This window comes from Sprattus sprattus, assembly GCF_963457725.1.
Source record: "Sprattus sprattus genome assembly, chromosome: 14".
Lineage (NCBI taxonomy): Eukaryota > Metazoa > Chordata > Actinopteri > Clupeiformes > Clupeidae > Sprattus > Sprattus sprattus.
This window is the reverse complement of record NC_137912.1, coordinates 6105936-6116028: the sequence shown is the minus strand read 5'-3', so window position 1 is coordinate 6116028 and position 10093 is coordinate 6105936. Positions and strand designations below refer to the sequence as shown.

Below are 10093 nucleotides of genomic sequence, written 5' to 3'. Positions count from 1 at the left end.
TGTTTTGGCTCCCAACAGATGATCTCAGCCGGGTAAAACTGATCTCCATGCACAACGACGAGGGCTCCGATTACATCAACGCCAACTACATACCAGTGAGTAACTCCACATTAGATTACATCAATGCCAACTACATACCAGTGAGTAACTCCACATTAGATTACATCAATGCCAACTACATACCAGTGAGTAACTCCACATTAGATTACATCAATGCCAACTACATACCAGTGAGTAACTCCACATTAGATTACATCAACGCCAACTACATACCAGTGAGTAACTTTGATTTGCTTCTGTATTTCATTGCCTAAGCCGGACCGATTTATAATCACAGCTGCCTTTCCTGGTCCTGTTAAAATGCAGTTTATCTGAAATTTAAGAATACATCTCACTGTGCACTTAGTGTGCCCTAAAAAAAATATACTACTTTTATTTGTATTTGTAATGCTAATTTGTTTTTTAATTCGTAAGCATATCCATATTCTTCTTTTTATAGAGTGAGCTTATGTATATTCCAAATCTAAGATGCAGACATGTTTGCGGTGTGAAAGCTCCAGCTTTAGCGTGTGATTTTTCCCGTGTGTGTGTGTGTGTGTGTGTGTGTGTGTGTGTGTGTGTGTGTGTGTGTGTGTGTGTGTGTGTGTGTGTGTGTGTGTGTGCGCTGCAGGGCTACAGCTCGCCACGGGAGTACATCGCCACGCAGGGGCCGCTGCCAGAGACGCGCAACGACTTCTGGAAGATGGTGCTGCAGCAGAGGTCCCACATCATCGTCATGCTCACCCAGTGCAACGAGCGGAGGAGGGTGAGGGACTGGACACACACACACACACACACACACACACACACACACACACACACACACACACACTGATCATAGGAGGGTGAGGGACTGGAGACACACACACACACACAAACTGATCACAGGAGGTCGAGTGACTGGAGACAGACACACACACAAACAAACACACACACACACACTGATCACAGGAGGGTGGGTGACTGGAGGCAAAAACTTACACTAGGAATTTAGGCCATTCTGACAGCATAGACACACACACACACACTGGCAATCAGAGAGACTGAATGTGTGTGTATGAGAAAAAGGGTTTTGCGCAAGAGTTGGATGTCAACATCACTGTCTTCAGTTGAGTGAGAGAACGTGAAGGAACAGAGAAATCCACTGTATTGCATTGCTCAACATCTTTGGTCTGGCACCAGTGAAAGCACCATTGATGTTGGATTCGCTTACTCAGCTGTCACAGATTCTAAAGGCTTTACAAGATGGTGGCCTTTTTTCTGGCCTCTGCTTGCTTGCTGTCTTGGGTGGATTCCCACACAGCTGGGCCAAACCCATAGTGAATCACATCTGTAGTTGTGTGTGGGTGGATGTGTGTGTGTGAGAGAGAGAGAGAGAGAGAGAAACAGAGACATGGCAGTGGACCAAAATAATAGGTTACATGACATCATGGTGCAATTGAAGTGGAGTTGCAGAAGGTTTCTGGAATCGTTCTCCCTACTATTGTTTTTCAGTAGTAATGCAAACAGAAGGCTCTTTGTTACTGATACTGTAAAAGGCCTGAAAAATCCACTTATAACTTTAGTCTTTGACATGCCTTTATTATCGGACATGCCTTAATTATCGGACATGCCTTTTATTATCTGACATGCCTTTAGTATCGGACATGCCTTTAGTATCGGACATGCCTTTATTATCGGACATGCCATTAGTATCGGACATGCCTTTAGTATCGGACATGCCTTTATTATCGGACATGCCTTTATTATCGGACATGCCTTTAGTATCGGACATGCCTTTATTATCGGACATGCCTTTAGTATCGGACATGCCTTTAGTATCGGACATGCCTTTAGTATCGGACATGCCTTTAGTATCGGACATGATTCTGAAGCACACACTTCCTAAGCTTTAGATACGTCAGCAGATCGACTGAACTGAACTTCTTTGGTGACGTTTGCAGGTGAAGTGTGACCACTACTGGCCTTTTACGGACGAGCCAGTCGCCTACGGAGAGATCACCGTGGAGATGCTCACAGAGTCGGAGTCAGCTGACTGGACCGTGAGGAACTTCAGACTGAACTACGTGAGTATCAGTCAACACCCCGACAACCCCAGAATACTCATGGGCCAAATTCGTGGCACACGGCAGAACCCTTGTAGAAGTGTGTGGATGAAGCCACTCAAGAGAAGGGTTCTTTTTTGGGGGGGGGGGGCTTTTTGGCCTTTAATCGATAGTTGAAGTGAAGAGTGGGGGAGTGGACAGGAGAAATGACATCAGGCCAGAATCGAACCTCTGTCCTCCATGGGCATCAAGCCGGAATGTGGTCAGGGCTACTGGTTGCGCCACAGTTCCCCCCAAGAGAAGGGTTCTTGATCGAGTACGTGACTATCAGTCCTCACCCACATCAAAATAGAACACACAATCGAAGGGTCCTAATTAAGTAAGAATTCAGTTATTCCATGTTATGTTATGATTCTTATAACATTGTATTATAGAGTTCATCATTGAATGAGAGTTTTAACCCCCCACCCATTTACATTTAGTCATTTAGCAGATGCTTTTATCCAAAGCGACTTACAAGGATGTATACACATTTTATATTTTACACTGATAGCACACTGCACATCAGGAGCAATTAGGGGTTCAGTGTCTTGCTCAAGGACGCTTCGACAGGGAATCGAACTAGCAACCTTCTGACTACTTAACGACTTCTCTACCTCCTGTACCACCACCCCCACCCCTTCAGGCTGACGAGAGTCAGGACGTGCTGCACCTGAACTACACGTCCTGGCCCGACCACGGAGTCCCCACGGTCAACGCCATCGACAACATACTGCAGTTCGTGCAGATCGTCAGGCAGCAGGTGAACCGGACCAAAGGGCCCATCATAGTGCACTGCAGGTAAGTGAATGGCAGAGGTGGTGTAGACACACACACACACTCCGGATTCCACCTCTGCATTTGACCCATCCAGGGTAGTGACACACACAGCACCCAGTGACACACACACAGTGAAGTGAAGTTACACTAACCCGGAGCAGTGAGCTGCCTTTGGTGGCCCCTGGGGAGCAGTGATCGTGGTAGGTAAGGAGCCTCTCTTTTTTTTTTATATATATATATTTTTTTTGGCTTTTTGGCCTTTAATCGATAGTTGTAGTGAAGAGTGGGACAGGAAATGAGTAGGCGAAGAGGTGGGGAGTGGGCAGGAGAAATTACATCAGGCTGGAATCGAACCTGTGTCCTCCATGGGCATCAAGCCCAAATGTGGTCGGGGCTACTGGTTGCGCCACAATGCCCCCCGTAAGGAGCCTCTCTGGCCAAGTAGGGCTGCAATGGTTGCACTGCCACCCCCCTCCCCTCTATGTGCTTGGCTCTAGGAAGTTCAGCGCTCTGTAACACGCTTTGAGACCATGTGAGTTGTTGACAAGTCTGTATACACACAGAGCATTCGGAGAAAGTTCAGACCCCTTCCCTTTTTTCACATTTTGTTATGTTGCATTGGTTTTTGCTCTGAGATGCATCGTCAGCTGTGAGACTTTAGACAGGTGTGTGCCTTTTCAAAATGATGTCCAATGAATTGAATTCATCATTTACTCCAATCAAAGTGTAGAAAAATCGCAAAGGTTATCAAGAGAAACGGGAGGCACCTGAGCTCAATTTTAAGTCATAGCAAACGGTCTGATTATTTATGTCAATGAGATATTTTAGTTTTCCCTTTGGAATAAATATGCAAAAAAAATACTGTGAATAACCACAATGTCATTGAACAGGGTGAATGTTTAATCCATAGCAGTGGTTCAGCTGGTAAGGCAGGACAAGCCGTGGGTTGAATTACCAAGGGAAGACTAGTAGCAAACATAGTCAATATCCTCCCTGCACTGTAAGGGACTTTATCTAGAGGCATCTGCTGAGTAGGCCTACAAATGGAGGAGAGGAGCTGAGAGGAGCGTTTCTACTGATAGGCAGATTTAGCTGTGGGTGTTTACATTTACATTTACATTTAGTCATTTAGCAGACGCTCTTGTCCAAAGGGCCGTACAAGGGAGAGAACAGTCAAGGTAAGATCAAAATATAAAACCTGGTGTAACAATAAATACTATTAGAAAATGACATAGAAAAGAAAAAGAAGGTGTGGGACTGTCACTGCTTAAGTGCAAGTTAAGCCAAGGTGCCAGTTAGGAAGGGAAGTGCTCTTTGGGTCTTCAGTTGGGTCTTCAAGAGCTTCTTGAAGGTAGAGAGGGACGCCCCTGCTCTGGTAGTGCTAGGGAGTTCGTTCCACCAACATGGAACTACAACTGAGAATAGTAGTAGTTCCCAGTGGAAATAAATACAGGAGAGGAGCTGAGATGAGCGTTTCTACTGATAGGCAGATTTAGCTGTGGGTGTTGCTCCATCTATTCCTGTTAGGAAGCATCTGTGGGTGCAAGCTCTCCTCATTGTCCTTTGGGAGACGCACGTTTGAATTGTGTCATTTCCAATGGCAGTCAACATGAAGTCATGTACAGCCAGACTTGGGACATGATTAGAACACCCTGTCACACGACTTCAGTGCATGGACATGAGGCTAGTGAGCGGAGGAGGACGATGGAGACGATCGAGGTTCTGAAGCTCTGAGTTGTCGGATCTCATCTCCGACGCGCAACTCTAGCTTTGGGGTTTCATTTTCCAGCAGGAACTCAGAAGACTAAAGGCATTTTACCAACAGACCCATTGCACTATTACATCACATCGATTAGGAGGAAATGACACTCCCTCAATATTAGATATCCATGTCTGTGGTTAAGCTCTGGGATCGTGTAGAGTCTGTGTATTTTTGTCCGGATTGTAGAGCCACTCAATCAAGCATAATCTGCCCTCTGACTCACAGAAATGTGGCGTCAAGGGGAAATGACTGCATGCCTGCATGAAGGGCTCAAGAAGGAACCATAAAATGGCAGCCATTAAAATAATATCCGGTTGAAGTTCATTTGAAACCACTCGTACTGTTCTAAAGACAAATGAAGGACCATAAAATGGCAGCCATTAAATATCCGGTTGAAGTTCATTTGAAACCACTCGTACTGTTCTAAAGACAAATGACCGCCTCTGTATACCAGAACTCCGTGATGGACGTCGTGATGTCTGCCCGGTAGGTCTTGGTATTAAAAACGATGCACATCCTCCATCCAAGAGGGCATTAGTGAATGCGAGTGGGCAGAGAGCGAAGATGGCAGTTCTTACGGTGTCTGGTTGCTCATAGACTCCACTGGCAAGGAGTGGAAACGCCCACTAAATCAATGGAGCATTTAGCGTAATTTACAGCATGTAGGGGTACAGTTACAGCGTGGTGCTATCAGACAAGCAGTAATCATTATGGCTGGATGCCCGCTATTGATTGGTCGAGTCCGCAAGCATGCCCCCGCGCCAAAGTGGGTGGGACGGAAAGTTCCGAGTCTTCGAGGCGCATCCAAAAAACTCATCGTAGTGTCTGGCTTCAGCTTTAAGCCAAGAGCTTTAAGAGTTCGAGGGCGCATCCTCGAGGACATTTCTGTTGCTGTTCCTTCATGTAAAGCGTAATATAGTTTAGTTTGATTATGATGCCGTCCGAGAATGAAAGAGACACCTTATCCAAATGCAACCATGCAGTCACCTGAATCAGAAAATCAGGAAATGTGCAGTCGAACTAATTCAAGTTTCTTAAGAATGTATTTTCTCTTTGGGTAATGCGATTTATGGGTCAATTTCCTGGAAGGGGCTTAGGCCCGGTTCTAAATTGAATTTCATTATCAGTGAAGAATCCTCTCCCTTAATGCCCTTATAGACCAGTGCCAGACCCAATCACTGTTGGGAGGCATACAAATGAGATTGAGAATAAGACTACCACGATCTAAAATGACACATAGAACACTAGGTGCACTTTTTACTTGATTTTTCTTCAAACATCATTGTTTAATAATAGCTAGACTGTTATGTCTGAATGATGACTGTTATGTCTGTGTAATTGTATAAAATGAATATGCATTGCTTTGAAAACAACTGCAATATAGAGCTTTATGCTTCCTGTTTTAGTCTGTTCACAGATACAATGACTACTCTGACCAACATCACACAGAGACCCTAATGTTGTCCTTTCTGTCCATATGTCCCTAATGTTGTCCTCTATGCCAGGGTCTCTTCTGATGTTGTCCTTTCTGTCCATAGATCTCTGTCCCCTAATGTTGTCCTTTCTGTCCATATGTCTCTGTCTCCTAATGTTGTCTTTTCTGTCCATAGATCTCTGTGTCTCCTAATGTTGTCCTTTCTGTCCATATGTATCTGTGTCTCCTAATGTTGTCCTCTTATGTCCATATGTCTCATGTGTCTCCAAATGATTTCCTCTATGTCTCGTGTGTCTCCTAATGTTGTCTTATATGCCGGTGGGACTTCTAATGTTGTTCTTTCTGTCCATATGTCTCCTAATGTTGTCCTCTGTGTCTCGTGTGTTTCCTAATGTTATCTTATATGGCGTGAGTTTTCTAATGTTGTCCTGTGTCCCCTCAGTGCTGGCGTGGGTCGGACGGGAACCTTCATCGCACTGGACCGCCTGATGCAGCACATACGTGAGCACGAGTATGCAGACGTCCTGGGCTTGGTGTCGGAGATGCGCTCTCACCGTCTCTCAATGGTGCAGACAGAGGTAAACACACACACACACAAACACACACACACTCACCAGACACAAACACATAAACACACACACACGCACACACGCACACACAAACACACACACATACACACACACACGCACACATGCACACATGCACACATGCACACATACACACATAAACACAACCACACCACACACAAACACATACACACACACACACACACACAGACACACACACCACACACAAACACACACACACACACACACACACACAATGCACTGTGTCTGCTGTAGTGATTTGAACTTGTTCTCTTTGACCCAGCATGTGTTTGTCTGATAGAACAGCATACACCTGCTGTTACACTATCAAATTAATCTGTGTAGGCAACGGCAGTATGAAGCTCCAGTTCTACAAAAGATTCCTGATTTAGTTCAGCAGTAGTTCTTTCTTGATGAAATGACACGACACAGCTGACTGGCTGGAACGAATCAGTGCCAGACCTCGCCCACAAGCGGTTCTAACCCAGTTGTCTCCGCCCTGCAGGAGCAGTATGTGTTCATCCACCAGTGTGTCCTGCTGAGGCACACACACACACACACACACACACACACACACACACACACACACACACACACACACACAAGCGGTTCTAACCCAACTGTCTCCGCCCTGCAGGAGCAGTATGTGTTCATCCACCAGTGTGTCCTGCTGATGTGGAAAAAAAAGAAACAGCAGTCTGTCACCAGCGACGTCATTTACGAGAACGCCTCCAAGTCATAATCACTAGGGACCCCACAAATGTAAGTATGTCAGCCATGACACAGGCAAACCTCAGTTTATTAGTAGGGATAGGTGCGCTCTACTTCCAAAAAATATAAATGCAGAATAACGAATAAAAGAATGGGTGCGAGTAAAAGAATGTCGACTTTAAGTAGAATAAAACCACACTCTCAAGCTTTTCTCATTGATATTCAGACCAGTTTGTATCAATGAGAAAAGCTTGAGAGTGCGGTTTTATTTCTACTCAAACCTCAGTTTATTAGCATGGACAACATTTCAGGATTCCTATTATCATTAGGTGCGTTTCCATTCAGCTCGTTCGCATTAACGATTCGCATTCACGGACGATTCGCATAAAACAAATGCGCATCAGCGACCGTTTCCATTCACCTGAGTCTTTAGTCTAATTTGGAGGAAGAGTTTTGAGCATGCTTGAATGGACGCCCTCCTCTCTGCCGTCGGGACTTTTAATGCTGTAGCATTTGAGTTGTTTTGAATATAATTGCTAGAAGGAGAAGGCGTAGACGGTTTTAACATGTTTTACAAACTCACATAGCAGCGAATTCCGTTCCCCGCAGACGTCCGTACATCTGGGAACGAGCACGGTCTAGTGATTCTTTTAATTTGGTGAAGGCCCACTTCACTGCCCAGCTGTGGGTCGAAAACTTCAGGCTGACCAGGTCAGGATTTCAAGAATTGTGCAACGGATAGGCCCTGCTGTGTTGCCTGAAAGTATTTGCTGCCGAAAGCCTGTCCCCACCGAAGAGCGCATTGCAATTGCACTTTACAAACTTGCAACATGCGCGGAATACCGTGTTGTGGGCGAAACGTACCACTGTACAAAGATGTTTATATGCAGTATGCTTTGCCATCCGAGTACAAAGAAATATATTAAGTTACCATACCTGGGCGAGGTGCAAGAGATTGCGAACTGAAACAACCGCGCACACCAGGTCCGCAGGTGTTAGATAAATAAAAAAAATCAATGATCACAAAAAAAATAAAAATAATTTACAACAACAACAAAAAAGTACGTGTGGGGAGATAACATGTCCACGTAGTTTGCACGTAAATCAAGTTAATCAGTTAGCCTACAATAAACTAGGTAATGATGATGATGTTCAGGGGAAACAACACACCGCAAACATAGATATAGTAGCCTATATAACAGCAGGTGCATATGCTGCATGAGGTGTGGTCTATTAGCTGGCAGTTTGAGAAGCAGTAGAGGAACATCACATTCGGGGCAGACAGCAGCACGGTTGTCTCTCACTGCAACAGGACGTAGTCTGCAGTCCAACTCCGAACATAAACAAATACACAAAAGACGCGAATCGCTCGAATAAACTGTTTCCATCTACGTTAAGCGCATTAATTAAATTCGAATAACTAGTTAATCCACCTCCCTCTGGCGAATCGAATTTCTATGCGCATTGGGGAAGTTAATGCGAAACGCACGCGTTTCCAACCAGGATTAAATATTCGCATAGAGATAATGCGCATTAAGACATGGGATGGAAACGCACCTACAGTGGTTATAAAATACTCTCCTATTGAGGCTCTGTGTGCGTTTTAACTGAGTGTCTTCTCTCTGTTGTAGGTTGTGACCGTTCACACTCTCTGTCCTCTCCTTCCTGGCGTTTGTGTACTGCCAAGTTAATCAGTGAAATCTTTAATAGCGAAACCAAGCGAAGAAAGAGATAAAGAAACAAAAAACACAACGAAGCAAAACCAACCACAAGAACAAACAGAGGAGGACAAAACTGGATACCATGGCTACGCATTTCTAAAAAGGTCACCGGTGCAAGCATGGAATATAATAATGCCTTAAAGGAACCTTCACCAACTTAATCGACAACCTTCCACACCTGAGCCCCAACACCTCCACCTCCGCATCCCCATTCACCTCAAGCGCTTTGGGCACAGGCGACGACGACGAAGGTCTACTCAAGAGTGGAGCAGACCTGCGTGACTGCCTGGCCCTCTGGGAGTGAAAGTGAAGTACTGCTCCCTCTGGTGGTCAAACGGCAGAACTGCAAGCCAGGCCAGCAGCAACTCAGTCAAGCATATTGTTTTAGAGTTGTCCCGTCCCCCCCCCCCCCCCCCCCCCCCCCCCTCAACTGCACCTCCACCCCTGGCAAACACATGCAATGACTATCTCTTGCAATGCACTATACCTTTCCAAGCCCCCACCTGCAATCAAAATGCTGCAATTGTGGAGGCACCCATCGCGAGGAGGTTGTGTACTTATACCCTACCCCCCAGCCCCCCCCCCCCCCACCACCCCCCACTGTCCCAAGGTTGTTGTAGGTCGTTCACAAGCCTCACTTGTTCACGTGGACTAGTCCTAGTTTACGCGGCTGCGCCATGAGCCACGGTGCAGTTTACGGCCATGGCGATGACGGTCGACGCCAGCGCCGGGACGAGTAGACGCCACACTGCCACACTGTAGGGACATGAGCTGTGTGTGTAGACGCCACACTGCCACGGCGTAGGGACACGAGCTGTGTGTGTAGACGCCACACTGCCACGGCGTAGGCACACGAGCTGTGTGTAAGATGTGCGTTTCTCCCTTTGTGAGACAAATGGGTTGAAAAGGCTTCTACTTACATGCATGTCAATGCTACTGTATTGTACCTCTTATTGAACTTAGATACACAAACT

General features: G+C 45.8%; 1 protein-coding gene across 1 annotated transcript in view; it reads left to right on the top strand.

The window, feature by feature from the left end:
- Positions 1–9165, top strand: part of ptpro (protein tyrosine phosphatase receptor type O) — a gene marked incomplete at its 5' end in the record, with an annotated part of 68389 nt that extends 59224 nt beyond the window's left edge. The window contains 7 exons of the mRNA XM_080851362.1: positions 19–95; positions 671–805; positions 1983–2105; positions 2770–2924; positions 6543–6678; positions 7325–7449; positions 9030–9165. Coding sequence (XP_080707488.1) covers positions 19–95; positions 671–805; positions 1983–2105; positions 2770–2924; positions 6543–6678; positions 7325–7429 — 731 coding nt within the window. The 3' untranslated portion in view covers positions 7430–7449; positions 9030–9165. The remainder of the gene's footprint in view (positions 1–18; positions 96–670; positions 806–1982; positions 2106–2769; positions 2925–6542; positions 6679–7324; positions 7450–9029) is intronic.
- Positions 9166–10093: the final 928 nt, after the last annotated feature.